We start from the raw sequence: 25,219 nt of genomic DNA, 5'->3' as shown, positions 1-25,219 counted from the left end.
CCAGTTCACAGAGAGTATGTGAGAGAAAGTGTATTGTGCAGTGGATGGAGGAATTGTAAATAAATTGTGAAGGGCTAAAGTTGGGTTTATGAGGGGAGGGGACTCACATGGTACAGGAGATTGCTGCCATGTGCAACTGAAGAAGCTGGTCCTGTAAGTGGAGTGAGAAAAGGTACATACATTGTAAGAGGTTGCATCAGCGGATTGATGCAATATGAGACACAGGGGTTGATTTACTAAAGAAAAATACTCTTTGCACTTTGCAAAGTGCAGTTGCACTCTGGAAGAGCAGTTGCTCCAAAGATTAGTTAACCACCTCCATACCGGGCCTATTTTGGCACTCATATCCTACATGTAAAAATCATAATTTTTTGCTAGAAAATGACTCAGAAACCCCAAACATTATTTATTTTATTTTTTAGTAGTTTTTCAAACGTGTTTTTTTTTTTTAATTAAAAAAAAAAAACTTTAAAGCTAGCCCAATTTTTTTTTGTATAATGTGAAAAATAATGTTACACCAAGTAAATAGATACCTAACATGTCAAGCTTTAAAATTCTAGAAAGGAGTGGGAGAGCCCACGCTTTGTGTGTTTAAGGCCCCGGGTTCGATCCCTGGCATCTCCACAAAAAAAAAAAAAAAATTGTAGAAAGGCGCCAAACTTCCATACTTCAAAATCTCCATAGGCAATGCTTTAAATATTTTTACAGGTTACCAGTTTAAAGTTACAGAGGAGGTGTTGGGCTAGAATTGTTGCTCTTGCTCTAATGTTTACGGCGATACCTCACATGTGTGATTTAAACTCAGCTTACATATGTGGGCATGATGCACATATGCGTTCACTTCTGTGTGTGAGCACACGGGTACAGGGGGGCTTTAAATTTTTATTTTATTTTATAAATTGTTTATTTTTTTTTTATTGATTTATTTTTACACTTTCCCTTTAAAAAATATTTTTGATCACTTTTCTTCCTATTACAAAGAATGTAAACATCCTTTGTAATAGGAAAAGGTCCTGACAGGTTCTCTTTATGGAGAAATGTGGGGTCTACAGGGCTGGCCCAAGACATTGTGCTGCCTGGGTCCAAGAATAAAATGCTGCCCCCCCCCCCCCCCAAAAAAAAAAAAATCACGCCCATCAAAAGGCCCACACATCCATTATTTTATAAAAATATAAAATTTAGAAAATATTATATATCCGTTTATCTTCTTCTATAACTCACCACCGGACCCATCCACCAAACACCCACTGTCTGTCCTCAGTCCTCCTGTCATTTCAGTGTCTGCTGCAGCCCTAGAAGATCCAGCCTGCCCTGCATGAGTATGGAGTGCGCTGATGTCTAACATCATTCCACACACTACGATCCTGTGAGGGACGTCCCCCGGAGGAGACGCTCAGCCTCCCCATACTCATCAGTTTGCACTATGGGTGGGGAAATGCCACACATAATGCGCCACAAACTGATGACACACAAAGCTGCTGAAAAAAAATCTTGGGAGTCAATTTTTTGTCCCTCTCCAAGTACTGCCTGGGTCCAATGGACCCAGTGGGACCCATGGTAGGGCCGGCCCTGGAGTCTAAAATACCTCACATCTCTCCTCTAGGCTATAAAGACTGAGATTTAAAAAAAAAAGCGATTTCAGCCTTTCCAGCCGAGTACGTGGCAATGTTTACATCTGCTAGGCTTGACGTGATATCATAACATTACGCCTGGGCCTCTGAAGGTCATAGAGACTGCTGGGGACCATCTGGTCCGCGGTACTCTCTATGGTAAACTTCCACCGCCAGCGGATGCCTTCTCTGGTTTGCCGATCGCAAGGGCAAGCCAGTAGAAGCACCGGAGGGCAGCAGGAGGGGGGGGGAGAGTCCTCTCCTGCCACCTTAAAAACAATCAAGCGACTGAACAGCCACTATGATTGATTTTACGATGCAGGGAATCGTCAGCAGAAAAGAATGACATCTGAATGATGCCTGTAGCTGCATGCATCATTCAGAAATCTCCACTCAAGTTCCAGGATGTCATATGACAGGCTTGGGCTGGAAGTATTTAACTACTTTAAAACCGGAAGGTTTTCCACCTTTATGACCAGGCCATTTATTGCGATTCGGCACTGCATCAGTTTAACTGAAAATTGCACGGTCGTGCGACACTGTACCCAAATAAAATTGATGTCCTTTTTTTTCCACAGATAGAGCTTTCTTTTGGTGGTATTTGATCAACTCTGCAATTTTTATTTTTTGCACTATAAACAAAAAAAGAGCAACAATTTCTGCGCTATAAAACAATCCCAATGAAAAAAAAAAAAATGAAAAATCAAATTTTCATCATTTTAGGCCAATATGTATTCTGCTACATGTTTTTAGTAAAAAAAATCCCAATAAGAGTATATTGATTGGTTTGCGCAAAAGTTATCGCATCTACAAACTAGGGTAAAGATTTATGTAATTTTTATATACATATATATATATATATTTTTTACTAGTAATGGAGGCGATCAGCGATTTCTAGCAGGACTGCAACATTACGGCAGACAGATCAGACACCTGACACTTTTGACACTTTTGAGGGACGAGTGACATTACTACAGTAATCAGTGCTAAAAATATGTACCGTTACTGTACTAATGACACTGGCCGGGAAGGGGTTAACACCAGGGGCGATCACAGGGTTAAGTGTGTCCCTAAGGGGGTGCTTTCTAACTGTGTGGAAGATAGGCTTGCTGGATGAACACAGGGACCTGTGTTCCTAAATAAGAGGAACTCAGGATCCCTGTGTTCATTACTGACAGAACAGCGGTCTGCCGTGTTTACATTGGCAGACGACCGTTCTGTCTCCGCTAATTGGCTCCCCCTGTGGCAAAACAACATGTGCGCGCACCCCCACTAGCTGTCTCACGAAGCGATGTACAGGTACGTCATTTCACGGGACAGAGCCGACCTGCCCAAGTAAAAGTACAGCGGCTGGTCGGCAAGTGGTTACTGAGCAGAAGCTCTGCTGACTTCCATCATCCAATCACGTGCAAGAAAAAAGTTTTTTTTTTAATTTCTTTGCACATGATTGGGTACTCCTTGCAAAGTGAAACTTTACCTCATTTACTAAGCTCAAAGTGCACAGTCTATTTACCATTGGTAAATCAACCCCATAGAGTGCTTGCTAAGCTAAACACTGTGAGTCTGTGTAGGTACAAGCGCACAGACAACTCAGCACATAGTAAGTAAGGGGGTGACCACCGGTCCCCTTGTAGCGGGTCCGAGCACATAGGGGGGCCCACACAGGGAGGGGGATTAGTGATGGACAACAAATACAGAACTCTTCCTCCAGCAGCTAAAAGCTGATCTCTCTCCCTCTCCCTGCTGCCAGCTTTTATCTGCTGAGAGAGCAAAGAGACAGTTGTCCCTCACTAACCCCCCTCCCTGTGTGGGCCCCCCTCCCAGCCCTGGCTCTAATGTTAGCTCTGCTCCTGAGTTTGTTATCTCTAACTTTGTTTCTCTCCCTCTGTCTCTCTATTCCCGGAGCTCCAACTGCCCAGCCTATATTTTTTCATCTCATCTTCATTTTTATTCATTAACTCCTTTTTTTTTCTTTTAGATTTAGCAGGAATTTTGTTGTATTTGTGTTTGCTAATAATGATTTTATTGTATTTTATGATTTTATTGTAATTTTAGCTAAATATATATTTAAGATTTTCTTGGGGGGGCCCTTTCAGGTAGTCTATAAGGGGCTCTGCGATTTCTATCAGCAGCCCTGGGTGTGAGAGATGGTAGAGAGCAGGGCGACTCCTCTGGGACGTCTCAAATTTGCCAATAAACAAAAGGGGAATGGTAATGAAAAGTACATTTTTAATAATGTAATACCATGAAAATAGATTGGATTGTACTCTGTGGCGACAGACGCACTTTAATATGACTACACCATTATATTTTATTCAAAAAAGCAAGTTCTTAATCATTTTACTCTTCTTTTCAGCCCAAAAAAACATTGGCTCAAACTTAACAAAGCCAGCCCTTGTAAGACTTTCAGACCACTTGATGGATGGATATAAGAAGGGGATAAGGCCAGTTCATAACTGGAGAAAAACTACAATAGTCGATATTGACATCATGATATTTGCCATTTTGGGAGTAGTAAGTTTCCCTACTTTCATTTTTGTTCCATTTTGTTTTCTTTTTTTTTAATGCACCAAATATTTTCTCTGATTTGGTAGTCCATGACTTTTCCCTGTAAAGATCTACACAAAATTGTGCTTGCTCATTGTTTGTGTAGCCTGTCCTCTTTGGAAAAACCACTGACCACTGAATTGTAATAAAACAAATGAATAGCTAAATACCTTACAAATTCTCTAGATATAATATTCAAATTTACAGGAAACCTCATTCAAATAACACAGACATTAGCCGCAAGAACAGGTTGACCTAATGTAAGTCATTATTTAAATTATATTATATGAAACAAGGGAGAATAAAAGCAGTAATACATTTAAAGTATTCCGTGATTTGTATAGGAAAATACAACTCCCTTTATTCAGTTTAGGAAGTTATGGCATGACTATATGAACCATAAGGTGACATCCATTTTCTTACTTTCCATATTAAGAAATATGTATGTTGACAGATATTCATTACCACATGCAAGTAATCATTTTGTATTAGTTATTTGAACTGACATGAAATAATTGGCTCCTAACTTCTAGAATCAAATGCACTTTGCATTTTTTAAAAATCTAAATATTTGATACTTTAAATGCCATACTACGTTTTGTTAGATTGCTACTAAACCTCCTTTTTCAGGCTGTCCTAAGCCATATTATGAATACCAGCCACAAATATATATTGTATCAATGCCAGTTTCCCTATCGTTAGCTTTAGGTGCTTGTTATCCAATAGTACAGTGTCTGGTGTGATGTTACCAAGTTATTTGTCATCTAAGGGGAGATTGTACAAAACGTAGTTGTAGCTCAGAAACTGGAGCCCTCCTTGCCCTTGGACCAGCTGGCATTCCAGACTGACATATAGAAGGTAAAGTAATGGCTGTCAACTTTTATTAGCACCTTCCTTTATGCCCTTGAACTGCAGAATCTTTCTTTTTCAAGGTAGGCCAAACATAAGACACATTCAAGATCCATATCTATTAATGGAAGGAGTGAAATAATAGAAATTGTAATGGTTCTGTAAATGTCACCCTCCTCCGTCATTGAGAAAAACATTCAATGGTGTGGATTTTTCATCTGGTAATAAGGATTGTAAAACCAAATAAATCAATAAACATATACAAAATGATAAAGGATTTATGGGTATACCCACTCTATGGTGCTATATAAAAAGTGCTTGTTATGCCTATCAGTTATGTGAACCAAAATACAAATTAAATTATTAAAAATAATTTTTGAAGCTGCTGCTAAAGTGAAAGGTGTATTACCTCATGTGTTAATGACAGAAATTAAACTAGCGCTGCTTCCACATATAAATGACATATAATGAATAATACATGAATAGTGTTACATAAAAAGTGCCAGTGCATAAATAAAGTCCATTAGTGCAAACAAAGTGTCAGTGCTGATTAATTATTTTGGTGAAAACCAAGGTGCCTCTCCGTGCTCCCCTCCAGAAATCCCCACTCACCAACAGTTATATTCAAGCAGGCATGGAATACTTCCTTAGGCAAAGTGTGTAGATATGCTGCTGAAGATGTCTCTGACGAAACGCGTACTGCGTAGTTACGTCACTTCCCAATTGGTCCGGCCGTGGAACGCACTGCATTCCGGGGTATTACCCATGAGGATGCCGGTTCTCAGCTTGTTTTCTCCCCCGAGAGGGAAACATCGTATATGCTATAACTTTATATTGAAAATGTGAGTACCTTTCCCTACTTTCTTACAATAAACTTTGCAAAAAGGGATTACACTATTTGTCCCCCCCTTGTTTATTTTTACACACTGCAAAACCGGAGCATAACCTAAGGATAGCTGATACCGGAGAACAGCACGGACCCCTCCCTCTCCCTCTTATACAGAGCTACAAGGAAGCAGAGGACCCCTAGGAAACCTTACCCCTACGCTGTGGTATACAGCTATAAAATACCTTGCCTAACACCCCTGTGTGGGGTTGGGCACTCTGGTGAGTGCAAATCTATTACACCCATTATTTTGAGCACTTTTCCTAGTGCACAAAGAAATCCGAACACTGTCACTAGAAGATTGAGCACCTTAATACATGGTCTTTCTTGGTTGCTGCTAATTTTAAAAATAAAATAGTCCTGTTTATGTGCACTTTTTATTCTTATTTTTGCACCTAGCCCCTCCCCTACTTTCTTTCTGGATTTGTTGGTATATTGTCACCATATACACCAATCCCTTGTTCACTTAGCAGTGTTCACACTTAGTGAAACACTGCACATCCAATTCCCCCTTTTTTTCTCTTTTTTTACATTTCAATATATAAGAGGCAAGCACTATATATATATATATATATATATATATATATATATATATATATATATACTGGATATTAGTAATCACCATTGTCACCTGGTTTAACATATGTACACAGTATGTATTTATAAATATTGATATAGGTACCCTACACCTCTTTGCACAATATCACACACTTATTGCACCTTATACCACTCAGCACTTTATATATGTATATTTATATTTTATATTGTGATGGATATTGGTGAATTTATTTATTGATATATGAATTGATATTGGTGGTTTTATGATATTTATATTGGTGTTTTTTTGATATATTGATTGATATTGGTGGTTTTATAATATTTATATTTGGCATATATTTTTACATGCTTTTATACATATTTACATATTTATGATTCTGTGTACATCAGCACCAATGTCCCACTGATTAGATATTAATACCACTTTATATCCCTATCGGGCAGTGCCAATTCCCTACCCCTTATATACTACTAAAGTGTGTAGATATGACTCCTCTCCTCTCTTTCGATATTAGGGCTCTCAGCAAGGTTGTGTTATAGAAATCAATGAGAGAAAGATTTCCATAGCGTGATACTGTTTCATTTATTAGAAGTTTAAAAATCAAGTACACTTACAGAGTTAAAAACAATTCCAAGCATGTGTAAAGGTTATGATCGCCGGCTCGGCATGCGTTCCAACCACCAGATCTGACGTCACTCTATCCGCTGAAGCGGGGATAATAGAGTGACGTCAGATCCAGTGATTGGAACGCACGCCGAGGTGGCGATCATAACCTGTACACATGCTTGGAATTGTTTTTAACTCTGTAAGTGTACTTGATTTTTAAACTTCTATTAAATGAAACAGTATCAAGCTATGGAAATCTTTCTCTCATTGATTTCTATAACATAACTTTGCTGAGAGCCCTAATATCGAAAGAGAGGAGAGGAGTCATATCTACACACTTTGCCTAAGGAAGTATTCCATGCCTGCTCGAATATTACTGTTGGTGAGTGAGGATTTCTGGAGGGGAGCACGGAGAGGCACCTTGGATTTCACCAGAAGACTTCATCAGCACTGACACTTTGTTTGCACTAATGGACTTTATTTATGCACTGGCACTTTTTATGTAGCACTATTCATGTATTATTCATTATATGTGATTTATATGTGGAAGCAGCGCTAGTTTAATTTCTGTCATATAGAAAATGATATCATTATTACAGAAATAAAATGATTGGAACAGATGTAGTTCATCAATAAATTCGAAGATTTTTTGTATTCACAACATGTGGTCACCATTATTTACCCATTAGAATATCCCATGTATACCACAAATACAGAAAAATGGCAGTGGACCCATGTTGACGTGTTTCGTGGCTAATATCACTTTTAAATAACTAGGCTATAACTGTAGATAATAAGAACATTAAACAATGGTTTGAGTATATCTGTCTAAAATAAACACGTAAACACAATGTATGTAACTCGTTAAATACACACATGAGATAGGAAATATCTTTAATGTGGACATAGTTGGCAACAAACATGGGGAAGTACAGGGCTTTTTTTTTTTTAGCCAGAACGCAGCAGTACATTGTACTGCTTCCTTCGTTGTGGGCCCTATGCTCAATGTCTTGTCACTTTGTAGGAAAAACTTAGATCCGGTGATTTTGGAAAACAAGAGGAATTTGTTTATTTACATGCGCATGGAGATATATACAGAGTTCAGTAACAGCAGACTGTCTCGTGCATAAAATTCTACCCAGACAATGGGGTTTGCACTTTTTATAGTGATGAATATTTATGAGGTATAAGTGTGTTCTGGGCTGGTCCAAGGTGTAACAGTACATTTCCATCCAATCAATGTCCACTTCTCTTAACTGGCAATGTAACAGTTACTTCAACTGTCCCAACCTTTAGCTGTTATCTCTCCAGTCAGAGCTAGTTCTGGAGGTTGGTCTTGGAATGTAGCATCCTGCTTCGTTATCTCTCAAGGTTTTTTGCTGTAGGAACAAGAGACATACAAACTCTCTTTTCATGCATGCGAGGGGGATGGGGGCCTCTATCACTAGAAATATGTTCATCATAAAGCATCACTCTAACTGTAATTTACATAAAGTATAACTTCTATCTACATTTATAGGTTCATATATACATTACTTCAGCTGCATTTATGAAAGATTCCTGACTCTTCCAACACACTTGTAAACACAGAAGTTAGTAGAGGATGTTTTCTGCACTGCTCACTTCTGCTGCCTGCTTCTGTGTTTATACATTACAGCATGCCTTTTTTGGGCATCTCAGTCACAGAAACTTACCTACATTGCACCATTCATATGACAAAGTGTAGGGGGGGGGGGGGTCAGCTGCAGCAGTGGTTCTCCTTGCAGCCTTTTCCTCCAATCAGCACTGAGACAGGTGATTGCTAGCTTCTTTTTTTTCAGCAGCCTCTGTCTTTGCCAATCTGTACTGGGAAGTGGAGCTGGATAGGGAGGTGTGTAGAGCTCTGCAATGGGGGGGTGGGAGATTGGGGGAGAGCTCTGCACTGGGGGAGGTTGGGGGGAGACCTCTGTACCTGTGTGGGAGGGTAAAGTTAGGAAGGTAATTGGTTGTGCACAGGCCTGTGCGTTACCTATTCCTGAGCCCTATGTGATAGGCACCTCTGAGCCCTGCAACCTCTGTGATAAGCACTCCTGAGCCCTATGTAATATACACTCCTGAGCCCTGCATGATACACACTCCTGAGCCCTGTGTGATGCACACTCCGGAGCCCTGTGTGATACGCACTCCTTAGCCCTGTATGATACGCACTCCTGAGCCCTGCGTGATATGCACTCCTGAGCCCTGCATGATACGCACTCCTGAGCCCTGCGTGATACGCACTCCTGAGCCCTGCGTGATACACACTCCTGAGCCCTGTGCCCTGTGTAATAAGCACTCCTGAGCCCTTTGCCCTGTGTGATATGCACTCCTGAGTCCTGTGTGCCATGCAGTTCTGGGCCCTGGCCACACCCACCAATTGAAGCAATGCACTGTGTATGTAAGTTTTTCAGGCTATTTTAACTGTTTGTGTCTTTTTTCCTAGTGAAAATCTGCCTTCATTTATTTTCCTGTCAAAGTAAAATTTACCAATGACAATAAAAAATGTAAATATATTTATTTATATTCTCCAGTCTATCAAAAGGTTTGCTGTAGTTATGATTTAAATGTTTATTTGGAAAATAAAGGTTATATATATATATATATATATATATATATATATATATATATATATATATATATATATATATTATATATATATGCATATATATATATATATATATATATATATATATATATATATATACACACACAGTTTATAGTAATAAAATAACTAATAATCAACAGCTGTACAAAATTATTATTATTTTTTTCAAATTGTCCCTAGGCCATTATTAGGAAGCTAACAGATCCACTAGACTAGAGAGATCCACATTTTGCACTGTAGCTGTGGCTTTCCAGCACTTGTGTATAGACAGTTAGAACCTGAAGCAAAGTGTTCACCAATTGCATTATGCATAACAAGTAAAGAAAAAAATATGTTCATCTAATTGTATAAGCAGCTTTACAGACAGGACAGGAGGGCTCAGTATAAATCAAGAGTCATTGTATATGGCAAATGGAGTGGAGCACAAAACCAACAACTCAATCGGTACAGTGAAGTCTCAAGGAACAATGACTGTGCCTTAGCCTGTGGCTGCCTCAGCACATAAAACGTACTGTGATGAATGAGTTGAATGGATCCCATTTTTACTCCCAGAGAAAAAGGAAAGGCGGGATGACTTTTACAAGGTCATAAACATTTTATTAGAAATGCACACATTTAATAAACTATTTTTCTTGAATTTTTGTGTCAAACCATAAAATTGTCATTTAAAAATGTTTTAGGAAAATACATTTTCTTTCTTTTTTTAACAGGAAGAAAAAAGTCAAGTGTTGAAAACTTACCTCTGGCTTAGAGAGGTAATTATGTGGTTTCCTAGCTATATTTATTTTATTTTAGGGTCATGCTTTTTAATTTTTTTTTTTCATGCTTATTTTTTTGTTTGCTTTTTCTAGTCATGGGTTGATGAATTTCTCACCTGGGATCCAACAAAATTTGACAATATCACTCAAATTTCCATTCCTAGACAACTCATTTGGATCCCAGATATAGTGGTCATGGAGTTGTAAGTATTAATAAATCAGATAAAAAAAACCTTCCACATCAGTCTTTAGCCAAAAAGAAGCTTATGATCTAAAGCCCCAATCACAGTCAGACAAGCATACATTCCCTAGAGCCAGTTTAGTCAGGGCCCAATTATCCTACCGGAATATTTTCTTGCAAGGAACCAGAACACATGGAGGAAACCTATGCAAACACAAGAACAGTTTGATCAATTCATAGTGCGTGGGTCCTAGAGGGAACTGTGTGCAGGACACAATATTACAAGCCATAATTCTAACCAAGTAGCCTGTGTGACTTTCTTAAAATAAATATACAAAATATCAGTTACTCAGCTTATCAATACTTAAAGAATAATGGTCCCTCTTCAGCCCCGGGACTCTGGGAATCACCGGTTTGGCCAGGATTGACTCAGTGCGCACCACAGCTTCATCCATAGAGAGTGAGAGTGACCAACGAGGTTGATACCTTTCAATGTGCTTAATACTTCACTTTAATGTGAGTGTATTAACTTCAATAAAACATGCTTGTTTTATACACTACACTTAGATTGGCGCAGCTCTCTCTCCTTCTTTCCCCATCTCCACAAAGTCATCTTCTACTCTGATAGCTGGCTGCCAACTCAAGTGACTGCTACGGGAACCCCTTACATTAGGTATACCCCAGGACTATATGGACTACTTTTTATCAAGGACTCTTCATTTTTTTTATTCTTCTGTTTTTATAATCGTGTATCCTTTGGTGCATTTGTTTTAGGACATTCATCAAAGTCCTGCTATCTATTTAGCTTTGATGACATTACTTCAAAGCGCTCTTAAAACATTCCCTTCTTTTTTTCCTAAAAAGGTAAAGTGACCACACTGGGATGCATGTTCTTCCATGCCTAGTGTAGTCAGTCTGAAATAGGAAAGCAGAGGGACTGGCAGGATCACCAGGTTTTTCACACAAAGGGAGCAATGCAAAGAGAATATGAAATGGTGGGATAACATACACTTTAGGGCTAGTTCACCTCCCTACCTTTGCAGATAAAAACAAACTGTGTGGCTTTGACCAAGGTTAAATAATGCCCTTGCTAGTTTTTGGCAAAGGTGAACTATGTCTTTATAGTGATACTAAAGGATACGTATGTTTAAATAAACTCCACCTTCTAAATCCTACCTGACATGCTGAATCTTGGTTGCTCTTATTTTCTGTTGTTTCGGATGGTTCCCTCAGTGCTGTCTATGATACCAGGATTTAGGTTGTCTCCCTTTGCATACAGGATTCTATAGAGACACACGTTCACGCATATTCTCAGCCAGGACTGCTGTTGAAACTACTGTGCAGCCATTCGGACACTCAGCCTGTACAAACCCAGTCCTGTTTCCCCCCCCCGGTCCTGTTTTTCCCCCCCTGCCCTCCTCCTCCGAGCTGGTGGACTGCATGAGTCTGGGCTGTTGCCTTTGACCTGGGTGAGTGCATGCTCTTACACAAAAGGAAGTTCAATGAAGCTGGACTGAGGGACCCAGCATTGGCAACTGTGGATATGTACGTGTTTTGCACACATACCACACTATTAAGTAGTGGAGGATGCTTATCATACTGCTCAGCATGCATAGATACAATAAAACACATTTGATACCACTAAAATTTTAAGCATCAAATCATCACATCTTTAGTGCTCAAAGCACCATATCTTTATTCACCCTATTGCCATAGATGACATTAAAGTTAGACAATCCACTGTATTCACAATGTCTAGTCATGCCAAAAGGGAGAGGCAGAGGGTCTGCATGTAGAGGTAATTAGGAAGTGAGTAGGTCCTGCAGGACAAATTGGTGATTGGGCATCATCATCAAGAGGAAGGGCATGTCTGCCTTTCCTTTGGGAGAGATGTTAATGCTTTACAACTAGATTATGTAAAAAAAATATAAAAAACGTAGTTAAGTGGCTATACAAAGCTTTCTTCTTCTTCCTTCTCTCAGGCACTAAGCAGACAGTTTTTTGCAGCTGATGCAAATGCACCCTCTTCTTCATTAGCTCTTCTTATCCCACCACAGCAAACTTGCATGCAGGAGTCGGTGAAATTATTTCAGCACACCATCAGTCACTTTCTGAAGGAGGATGTGCAAGAATTCCTGTTATAAGATGTTGAGGAAGAGAGCACCAGGAACATAGATAGAGGATACATCAGGCAGAAGCAATTGCCAGTGATATTCCTGCAGCTACAGCTTACTGCCAAGTGGGCTCCATCAATGAGGAGGGTGGGGATGATGAGGGATGAGACCTTACACCCACAGTGTACTTATGTGCTTCCGTCAGTATACGGCTTCCTCCAGTCTTGAACATAGATATCAGATATTATTGCCATAATATACAAGACTAGCTGAGAATAGCTTGTCTAAGATCTGGAACCCTTTATTGAACAAACTCACACTGAATATATACCCCACCAGGTCAGATGAGCCTAATTACATTATCGCATGCAGATGAAATTGTATACAGAAATATAAATAACATAACTAAGGAACAACCACATGAACAATAACCCAGATATTTACAAGGTACAGCTGACACAGGGCTAATCAGGAGTCACAGACTTCATGGCAATGGTCTACAAAGGGCTATAAGTCTCACAGTGTAAAGTGGGATTAAATATTTATATATTTCTTGAGGGATATTGTTGATAAATGCTGCTGTCCCATTTGAAGTAATCCAAACCACAGTCTCAGTGTCCATTAAGTAGTTGTCCATCATTTCCTCAGTCACCCTGTGCCCCTATTAGACACAGGGTGACTTACACATAAGAGGGACCTGGGGAGCTGAGACAAGGATATCCCAACCTCGCAGGCTCCATCGATGAGGAGGGTGGGGATGATCTTACATGAGTACCTTACATGAGTACCAGAGATTTAAGAAGAGGAAAGTGAGGAAGAGGCAGAACAGCGAGGGAGGATATTGTCCAGGGGCTGGGGCCGCTTGCAATGTACTGGGCAGCCCAGGAAAAATGCTGCTGTCCTCTTACTGTATTGCAGCTGGTTGCCTGAGGGACAGAAGCCACACTGGGCTAAATATTCTGGCAGCTTTTTGGGGGTAAAAAGTACAAGTCTTTGTCATGTAGACAATGGCACCAAATTGTTGTCCTCCTTTGGCAGAGAAAGTTCACACATCTGGCACATGTCCTGAACCTGGTGGTACAGCAGCTCTTGGCTTTTAAGATCTCCTGCGGCAGGCCAGAAGAGTGTGCCACCATTTCAGGTGGTCATACCCTGTGAGAGTTTGCCTTGCCAAAATGCAGCAGCAACACAACCTGCCTACCAACCTCCTCATATGTGATAAACTCATGTGCAGCAACTGGACACTGGTCATGTTGTAACAGTTGCACTAGTAAGAGCAGGCCATGAACAAGATCTTTTGCAGATAAAAGATGAGGACAGGTTCGGGGATCTGAAGTTCTTTTCATCATGTCAGTGGCTCCTGGTTTAGGATGTGTGCATCATCTTTTTACGTCTATAAGAGATGACTAGAATGGAATGGTGAGCCGTGATACAATAAGGATTAGTGACATAATTCTTCTGGTGTTCTTGCTAGAGCCCACTCAATGTTATAGACTGAGCACTGGAGACATGGCAGTATGAAGAAGAGGAGGAATTCCTACTGTTTCAGATGTAGCAGGATCCTTTAACAGCGACTGTGTCAATCCCTGTGAGGCAGAGGCAGCAGGATGCAGAAGCAAAATATGAGGAGGAAGGCTGGAGTGCTGGCAGTGAAAAGAAGGAGGAAATGGGGAAGGATTTAAGGTGGAAGCTTCACACTTTCCAAACCCTGGAAGTTGCAAATGGGTGGGACAAGATAATAAGGGACACTCCTGTCCTCAGCAACACCAAGGACTCAGGTTCCTCTGCTGCAGACAATTTTTTGGTGGATAGGCTCTATCATACTGTGATGCTTACACAAGAATCCCAAGATTTGAGCCATGAAGGGACTATTACTGTGTGACCATTCTTTTGGACGACTGATGCACAGGAAAAAAGGCAAATTACATACTACCATACTAGACGAAGCAAAAGCTATGCCCCTTATAAAAGTTGCAGAAGAACCTCTTGACCACATTTCCTGATAGTGACAGATTACTCTCTCATGCCCAATGTGCCTCTAATCCTCAAATCACTGAAGGAGGCACAATAATGGCAGTGGCTGCCTCACACAACAATTTTAGCACATTTTTACAGCCACAGTAAACAGGTCTGGCTGAAGGCAGCAGTCACAGGGACAGTCTCAACCATATGATTGCAGACTACTTGGGGGTCCAGGGCTGAGACAAACTCCCTTTTAAGCAAGGACCCCCTGAACTACTGGATGTCTAGGCTGGAACACTGGTCAGAGCTTGCACAGTACATAGTGGAGCTTCTGGCTTTTCCTGTGGAGAGGTGGTTTACAGGTTTTCAGGAAGCAATACCGCCACCTTCTGAACACCTTGTTTTCTTGTTTTATCTTAAGGGGTATTTTATATTGAAATGTTGTGCCGCAATCGCAATAGCTGTGTTCGGCAAGCAGTTGCAGTGCAGTCCCATTGATGGGGACATTTGGCAGGTGTAATGCCTGCTGAACTTAATATACAAAGTTAAAATTTGCATACCAAGCCCCAAAGTGATGCAAACTTGCTAGTCTGAACTGCCTCATTAGGCAGTAAATTAAACAACAGACGTGGGCTTCCCTACCATGATGCAGACACCTATTTTTTTTACCATGGCCCCCTACCCATGTAAACATGGCCTAACGAAGCCACATTTTATGTTTTTATGTTTGGCAGCAGGGCCTCAGCTTCAAAATGTTTGCGGCATTGTAATTCCTGCTGTGTGCCTCAAAGTTTCAGCCTATATAGGTGCTCCAGCACTGCAAAGGGTTCACATATAACATTTCCTCAGCTGTAAAATTGCTAATGTTTGCTGCAGTGTAAATCCTGTATAATGCCTCTAGTTTATGGCTTATTCCAGAGCTCAGGCATTGAAAGTGCCAGATATGTTTCCATAGCTGGATCTCAGCTGCAAAATTTGTAATGTTTGCTGCAGGGTAAATCCTGTTTTTTAGGCCTATTCCATTGCTCTGGCACTGTAAAGGTATCACACATAATGTATCCACAGCTGCAAATTTTCTAATGTTTGATGCAGGGTAAATCATACACTGTGGGGTTGAGTTACTAAAGGCAAATAGGCTATGCACTTTGCAGAGTGCAGTTGCACTCTGCAACTTAAGTTGCCCCAGAGCTTAGTAAATTAGGTAAAACTTCACTTTACAAAGAATGCCCAATCATGTGCAAGGATAATTAAATAAAGAGCATTTGTGCTTGCACATGAATGGATGATGGAAGTCAGCAGAGCTTCTGCTCATTTACTAAGTTCTAGAGTAACTGCTCTTGCAAAGTGCACAGTCCATTTGCCTTTAGTAAATCAACCCGTGTCTCCAGGTCTGCAGTCTTTCCCAGTCAAATATATTTGTGGATATTATAACTAATGAAAACAGTGCAGTGCTACCAATCTGTAAATATAACTAAAGTGCAAATACTGTATATAACAATAAATAGCAACACTTAAACATGCAAGTATTATAGCAAGTGAAAGTCCAAAGTTCTAAATCACAGTGCAATAGTGACCACTTAAATATAGTATGTGTCCATATGCAAAAACACAGTTTAATTCCACTGTGCAAATTGTAAAAACACACCCTTCTCATGATGATTCACTTCTCCCCATGGCACTCCAAACTGCTCACCTGGCAGCATTGACCTCTGTGATGGACCCCGTACTCAAGAAGAGTATGTCCGCCATATAAGCTTCCCTTGCCTGGTACCAGCACAATCCAAGATCCCTTTGCCCGCCCAGTCCCTTGTTGAGACATCAGTGTAGGGTGGTAAGAAGCATAAGACTGTTTATTCAAACACAAGCACAAAGATATTTACACTCAGGGGACAATCCCCACCTCTTTGTATAATGACACAGGGTGGGGTAAACTACATTCAGTAACATGACACCCAGGTATATTCAACTTACCAACAGTAGACAGTCTTTAGGAAGGGCTGCTAGAGAAATCCCCCCTCCCCTCTAGCAGCTAATCCACATATACATATACATCCCATAATAGGTTGATCCCAAGGCAAACAGAAACAATAGAACAATGGGATACACAGGCACTTAACAATAACAAACCCCACCTCAAACTATCTAGCAATGGTCTATAATCTCCTACAAGCAGCCTGAAAAGGTTGAACTAATTTATTATAACATATTTCTTGAAGGATATTTTTCAGAAATATTACTGTCCTAAGTGAAAGAGCCCCTTCATTCTTTTAACCCAAACCACACATGGTCTCCTTTTCTGAGGTAGTCCAGGATTGGACAATACACATTGTTTTATATTTGTGGATATTAGGGGGGATTTACTAAACTGGAGAATTTAGAATCTGGTCTGGCTGTGCATGGTAGCCAATCAGCTTCTATTTTCAGCTTGTTCAATTAAGCTTTGACATAAAAAGCTGATGGTATTTATGCAAAGCTGCACCAGATTGTGCTCTCTCCAGTTTTAGTAAATCAACATCATTGTCACCTGAAATAATACACTCTAATGTTTATTACAAGATAAAACCCACCTTGTCTGTTTCTCCTATATTGCAGCACAACCGGATATAGATTTCCTGACCTGATCTGGGGATGCATCAGAGTCACCTTATCACATTACAGCCCCCCTTTTCACACTAGAGTTCCTCCTTCATGTCAGAATTTCCCCATCACATCATGAGATGGGAGAAGGGAATGAGTGGGATGCTCCTTTCGGCTTGAACTAATTACAATTGGGACTTGATCCTGGAAAAATGCCCGTTGGCGCTTCCTTGACGCTAGCCAGCCCCAGCCAACGGTCACTGACTCTAAGAACACACTGTAACTCCAAGAAAGTGTTGAATCCCCGACTTTTAGTCCTGTAGATCCAAGACTGAAAACTGTAGAACTCCTGATACTGTTGTGCTGTGTAAGCCACCGAATACTTTCCCCAGCTTAGTACAGCTTGAAGTAGTATGTTGTAGAACTCTGTGTAACTGTCACCGTAAGGATACGCTCTGCAAAATTCAGGGCCCGAACTGCAGGTGCCCCCCTTTGACCTGGAACTCTTCAGGGTCCACTGACAATGTACCCCCTTTACAACTTCAGGGTCCTCAACCTAGGTACCCCCTTTACCGCTAGCTGGCACTGGATCCCAGAACCTCTCCCGGAGTGGTCCCCTCTGACGCTAGGCAATCCGCAGTACTCAGGACCTGTGTAGGCTTTCCTTGGACTGTACCATTCTCTCTCTCTCCGCAGGCTCTCGGCACACCGGATCCCCTCAGCTCAGCTCAGCACTCTCTGGACCCTCAGACAACACCCCGAGACATCCACCTTCCTCAGACAGGAGGAGAGATAGCCGCACTCTCCTTCCTGGGACTCTGCTCCCGCCAAAGACAACCTGTCACGCACTTCCCCCAAACTTATACCCACTCCCAGAATCCTTTGCAGCTTAATCTGCCTTCTGGGGTAGTTACAAGCTGGGATGTGTCCCCTGATTGGGCTTCCCACACTGCCCTATGAGAAGCCTCTCACAGGAGCCAGTGAGGATACTTCTCCCTTCAGTAGGCACATCTGGAAGTCCTGACACCCTACCTAACAAATCCCAGCCCTGTTGTTAGGCAGACAAAGCCCACTATATCTTTACATAGCAATTACCTGTAGGGTGCTACATGTATTTGGAATACTTTGGAAATAATTTGAAATATAGGGTTGGGAGGGGGTTTGGGGAATGTAGGATTGTGCTTTTGAGGTGTTTTTGTGTATTTTTAACACAATGTGGCGTGGCTCTGTGAAAAAAAGCTCAAACTATAGTATAAAACCAGTTTTGCCACTGGCCAAGTGATAAGAAGTTAAGAGTTTTAGCTTTATTTTTTTTTAATAGTAGACTTCCATAGCTTTTAGATCTCTACATTCGCTGATCAATTCAGGCTTCTTACTGCTGGATAGGGTGTTGCAGCCAAAACTCTAAGAAAGCCTTTATTTCAAATTGTAATGAATCAGATCGGGGTGCTGATGCTGTTTAAAAAGAAAAAAAAAAAAACAATTACACATCCAAAATATGCGATGCCACAATATGGTGTCACTAACACTATCTGAAAGAATCATATAGTTCCCTAACACCACATATAACTTAAAGGAATCTCCCTTTGTTGGACTTTTTAGGCATCTACAAAGTAACAAATCTACTAACAAAAAAGACTCAATGTCATTTTTATTGTACATGAAAGAATTAAAAAAAAGAAAACAGTGCTTGCACATAAAATATTATGGCCAATATATATATATATATATATATATATATATATATATATATATATATATATATATATATTACTAATATGTCACTATGTTCTCCCTACTATCCAATATTCCCATCTGTACTCCAGACCTAATTGGATAAACCACCAATTTCCATTTTCTTGAATAAAAGAGGTGACCAAAAACACTTATCAGCCAAAGGAATGTTAAAAAATATGTTCCCAGTCATAGCAAACACACCAGATGGCTAGGCAAGGAAGATACAGCCCACATGGACCCAAACCAAGGCTGGCAAAGGCTTTAGTTTGCGCCAAACATGCATATCGGCACCGGATAATAATGTATTCCCTCAACTGCTTTAATATATCAATTGCCCTTGATGAGGAAGGTGCTTCAATATGAATTGGGCTATTCCCATTTAAGTAATTGGAAAATTAAGGTTTATCCAATTAGGCCAAGAGTACATATGGGAATATTAGATAGTAAAGAGAACATGGTGACATATTCGTAATATACAGTACATGAGCCATATAGTTTTATGTACAAGCACTGTTTTCTTTTCTTTTTTTTAATTGTTTCATGTACAATAAAAGTGACATTGGGTCTTTTAAATGTGGCTTTGTTACTTTGTACATGCCTGAAACATCCCATTTTGTATACTTTAACAATGTGTAGATTCTTAAGGATGTTGACATGACACAACATGACACATCAACTTCTGATACAGCCCATGGAATAAAGGCATCTCCCAAGCAGGTCATTGAATAGATGGCTGTTTTTCCCATACCATCCTCAAAATTGCATTAAAAAGTGGACCCTTACAACATTTTTTTTATTTGTTTTTTTTTTTTTTTTCTTTTTTGGCACATGTCTTCTGTGGCCAGCTTCCCATACCCCTTTTGACAATCCCTATTACCATAGGAAATGGACAGAATTGTTTTTTAAGAATCACTCCACCATGGACTTTAATGGTGTTTTAAAAGATAAGTTCACCTTTTTGGACAGAATTTCACTTTTTATAATAAATAAAAGCATTTTAGAAAAAGGATGTCTGGCCCAGACATCCCAATGTGCTTTTCTCTCACTTACCTTATTCACAGAGGGTTTAAAATCAGTTTATTTGAATTTTGAAAATTATTTTCAGATTCAATCACTTTCTGTATATTTTCACTTCCTGTAGGCCATATCCCAGAAGCCTTTACTTCCTTTTCACATCCCAAAAGAGGGTATGATAGGGTGTGTTCACCACTCTGGACCACACCGCCTTCGTTAAATACCACCTTCCACCCACTTTCTATATTATTTGATTGTACAATCTCCTTTAGATCTCCCAACGGCTATGTAGTACAAGGACCTGTCTGATTTGATAGAAATTGAATTGGTCAGGTGGGCCCTTCTTTTCCATAGTTCTGATACATCTAAAGGAAATTGTACAGAAATTGTACAATCAGATTGCATAGTGTATGGCCATCTTTATACAAGTACATAGAAGGGAGTGGACAGAGACACTCAGATGTTAGGCCTTGTTGAACATTTTTTACTGCGTGTATTTATGCGTTTGTCATCCATTTTTTTTTTCATGTGGCAAATGTCTGTTTGCTTCTGTGTTTGGTGTGCCATTAACAATTAATGACACTGAAAGCGCAACTTTTAGGTATATAAATTTTGCCATGCACTATGAAATCTGATTGTACAATCTATGAACAATCTCTTTGAGATTTACCAAAACTATATAATAGGAGGACACACCATCTATCCAATCACTCTGCATTAAATCAGGCAGGCCCTTGCACTACATCAGGGGTGTCCTGTGGGCTGCATGTGGCCCCAGGGAATTTAGCATGCAGCCTGAGCTCATCTTGAGGGACGCTGAAGAAGCTAGGCACATGTGGAAAGATGCCCGGGATAATTCCCCCTAAATCAATCTTATGGAGGTTGTATGTGATGTAAGGTGACTTAGTGATAAATAAATAAATAAATAATCCCACTGGTGTATAAAATTACCCTGAAGAAGTCACGTGTGGTCGTGACGTAACGCGTAGGGCAGAGCACCGGAAGTGACATAGCGGAGAACGGGAAGGATCAGTCCTGCATTGGAGTAGCGCAGTCTGTAGCGTTTTATGTGAGTGGAAATCTTTATATATTTAATAAAAAGGTTTGACAATACTTCACTATATTGGCCCCTTTTATTCTGAGATTTGAGGCACCACCAGAGACCCCATAAGTCGACCCCCATTGTAAAGAAGTACACCGTCAGCCACCACCATCTCCTGTATATATCCAGAGGAGGAGAGGAGAAAGGAGTATATCCCCTGATAGATCCTAAAAAGGCACATTATTTAAATTATGGAGGTGAGCATATAGCACACCTATTGGTCACGTGCACCGAAGAGCACCCGTATGCACTGAGTGTATAGGTGGAAGAATTTTTTCCTTTTAAACACAGAAGAGGAAGATTTATAGTATTATCACCATTTGGGACACTTGAGCACTTTATGATGCATGTTAGCATCTGATCACCATTCAATGTATATTAGGATGTACATAGACATCCATATCACCATTGCTACCTGTTGATATATAGTTTAGAAAAGGTCACCAATTGAGCACAGAGCACTTTTTTGGATTTTATCACCAGCATATATCTATTTAATTTATCACTATAAGCTCTGTTTGTTGGGACATATTTATATATTTATTTATATGTTTATGTATATTACATGCTATATTGAGATTTTACACATTCACCAATATTATTGATTGATTGTTTATATGAATTTTATACACCAGTGGGATTATTTATTTATTTATCACTAAGTCACATACAACCTTCAAAGCGCGGTACTCCCCCCCCCCCCCCCCCCTTTTATCTCATTCCTAAACTGTGTGGTTAACAGCAACAGTACCTGCGGCATTGAGGGGACATATCTTTTACACACCTACAGGACAGCGCGAGAATTACACCCCCTTATATAATCTTATGGAGGTTTTTGGGTTTACAATCTTTTTTCAATTTTATTAGGATAGTAGCATTGCATTAACAATTGAAAGATTGCTGTTGCGTTTGTGACCAGCATTATGGAACTATCATAATCACAGCTACCAATCATATTTAAACTCTCAGATTGCAACTGTCATTTTTGAGGGCAGATTTAAAGCTAATTGGTGCCTGCTGCTGGGAGATGGTTCTCGGTAAGGACACAATTTACAGAATAGGGTGGATTGTGTCTTCAGAACTTCGGGACATATAGGCAGTATTTTGATATGTTTTTCATGCTTTTCATCTATTAATATGGGGATTGTCAAGGTGCGTATAATAAAAGTTTATTAATTTCTGTTCAGTGTTGAAACAGCAATGGCCTTAGACATACCGTATGTGTATGTGGATTACCAAGGAGAAGTAAAAAACCACAGACCCCTGGTTATATCAACGGCCTGCAGCCTCAATATCTACTATTTCCCATTCGATACACAAAGTTGCTCCATCTCCTTTACCAGCTGGCTTCACACAAGTATGTAAAAATATTTTCCTTTTTGAATAAGCAGCACAGAATAAGGCAAACCTATAAATATGTTTAATTCATTTGTACATACTAGGTATGCCTGGATGTATATTTATGGGGATATCAAGGTATTTGTAGATGCTAACAACCAATAAGCCATAGAACTTGTCTTGTGTACTGGTGCCGCCATTGCTTACCTCCTTCTCAAAATGCTAGCTAACTGGCTGCTATGCTAAATGCCCGTACACACGTACCGATTGTCGGCCGTAAAGATTCGACCAATCGGCCGATTGTAGGCTTGTTAGTATGATGCTTCCAACAGCCGACAGCGCACTTTCGGCCAAAAAGAATCTGTCGTGCAAGCATTAAAATTTTTGTTGGCCAACACCAGAACGGCCGATTGTTCGCCAGTCAGTACAGAATTCGGCCGACAGACAGCAGATTTGCAAGACTGGGCATGCTCAGAAAAGAAAAAAGACCAGGAAAGTTAACCATCACATGACATCACTTCTGCAGTCGGCTGTTGTTGGCCGACAAAATTCGTGTGCAGTCTTTTGCAGTTTTCAACAGACACGACAGCCCTGGACAAAAGACGGCCGATCGTTCGTCCGACGATCGGTACGTGTGTACGGGGCTTTACACTTTGGATTTAATGCTTTCTGTTTTAATGACCTGAAAAAGTATGCTGATCAGGAAAGTTAGGGAAAAGTCAGAATCCTTATCTACACACTTTTTTCTATTCTCTGCCTATAAAGGCTCAGCATTATAGCCAATCAAAAATTACTTTTAGAAGGAGAAGCCAGCAATGACGGCTTTTGTGTTTCCCTGATGACAAATATCCTTTAAGCCACTACTGTTTGAAGATAGTTTTTCTTAGTGTTGGTCCTTTTTAGTACAGATTTCCCAAATTAATGACTTAGTATCTCCCCTGAAGGGAAAAGAGTTAACAAGCTCCTTATGAACACTTAACCAAACCCCTAAATTGATCCCTAATGCATTGCCCATTGCAAAATAAAATGGAACTAAATCCACCAACCTGTTTCCCAAAGGTTTCCCAAGGTTATCCCCAGCCTGGAAGGTATGGATAGCAAAGGAAATATTGTCAGATGCTCTAACCCTGCCTCACTGTACTAAAAACATGTTTTGTCTGTACCCCTGTTGAGAGATTTTCTATCACTTTTTTCTTCATAATAAGATTTAAATTACAAATGCCCACATACATAGACATTAAAGAAAATCTGAACTATGCAAGCTGTGCTAAAAAAAAAGGCAAGCAAGAGGGCAAAGGGCCAGTCGTTGGCATTGATTCCAGCTGATCCTTTCCGTATTACTGCCATTTTGCATTGTTTGACCTTTTCCCCTCTGTGTTTCTGTGTGGAGGCAGTTATCTTGATAGAAAAGGAAGAGCATAGTATTTTGCATTCTCATATGAAAGGTTCCCCCCTCTCCTAATAACTGGGGATCTTAAAACGGATATAGGAATATTCAAGCAGCAGCAAGAGAGGGGCATAAAGCACAGATTTACAGAATGGATGAAGCAGAAGCAGGAAAGTCCTTGCACCGCAGGTCCTCAGGCATTGCTTCCCCTCCGGAAAGGAGAAGAGTAAAGTTGACTGAAGTGACATCAAAAAATCTCACAAAAGTAGCAATGAGAGGCAGCAGTATCTTAGATGATCCTACACAGTAGATGTACAGCTATTAGTGTTGGATGTTGAACGGTTCGGGCCAAGCAAAAGTTTTGCCTGAACATTGCCTGTTCAGGTGTTCACATAACAACGGAATCACAACCCTGGCTGGTGGTTATCGTAATCTGGAAACCCCCTTTAAGAAAGGGCCCCACAGATTCCCCCCTATATGAATGAGTATGGGGTACATTGTGCCCCTACTCATTCAAAAAAAAAAAAATTAAAAATAAAAACAGTAGACAGGTTTTTGACAATCCCTTTTTAAAAAAAATGAAAAAAAGAAAAAGAAAAAACAATGCCCCCCCCCCCCCCATATAGATTAATTGATCCATTGTTAATTACGAAGCCCGCTGCACTGCCAGACCCGAAAGAAAAAAAAAGCTTCTCACTCTTCAAAGGCTGACCGCTGAATGCCTACTCTGGCGGGTGACAGTTCTTAAATAGGTAAGGGATGGGGCCACCTGGGGTACCGCCTCTTGTGATGTCACTGACCCAGAATGCACCATTTTTTAAATATTTTTTTTGTATTGCCAGGAGCCGGTAATAGCTTGCAACCGCAAAGTACATTTAAATGCATTATTTTTCTTTGGAAATGTCAGTTTTGCTGCAGCAGCTTCTATACACTGTACGGATGCACCACTTTACAGGCAGACTAAGGGGACCCCGCAGGCACTATATTTAAAGGAATTTCTCATTTAAGCATCATTAAAATCACTGCTCCTTTAAAAACGATTGTTTTTAAAAAAATGTTTGCATTGGTACATGTCCCCCAGGGGAGTATCCGGGCCCCCATACCCATTTTATGGCCAATAACTTGTATATAAGCCTTCAAAATTATTTTGATTTTTCAAGTTTGGGTCCCACAGACTTTAATGGGGTTCGGTGTTTGGGTCCGAACTTTTTGCGATGTTCAGCTGTTCTGTGCAAACTGAACAGGGGGGGGGGGGTGTTTGGCCTATCTCTCTAGCAGCTATGAAGCACAGGAATGCCAAGGCACAAGAAATCACTGCTCATTTAGGGAGTAATTCAAGACAAAATATACATTTTTTATGGCATTTCAC

General features: G+C 40.2%; 1 protein-coding gene across 1 annotated transcript in view; it reads left to right on the top strand.

The window, feature by feature from the left end:
* Nucleotides 1-25,219, top strand: part of LOC309568866 (5-hydroxytryptamine receptor 3A-like) — a gene marked incomplete at both ends in the record, with an annotated part of 62,739 nt that overhangs the window by 21,288 nt on the left and 16,232 nt on the right. The window contains 2 exons of the mRNA XM_082274650.1: nucleotides 10,532-10,641; nucleotides 22,313-22,482. Coding sequence (XP_082130776.1) covers nucleotides 10,532-10,641; nucleotides 22,313-22,482 — 280 coding nt within the window. The remainder of the gene's footprint in view (nucleotides 1-10,531; nucleotides 10,642-22,312; nucleotides 22,483-25,219) is intronic.

The sequence above is a fragment of the Pelophylax lessonae genome (genome assembly GCF_965119305.1).
Source record: "Pelophylax lessonae genome assembly, chromosome: 12".
In the NCBI taxonomy this organism is placed as follows: Eukaryota; Metazoa; Chordata; class Amphibia; order Anura; family Ranidae; genus Pelophylax; species Pelophylax lessonae.
This window is presented reverse-complemented; position numbering and strand designations above follow the sequence as displayed.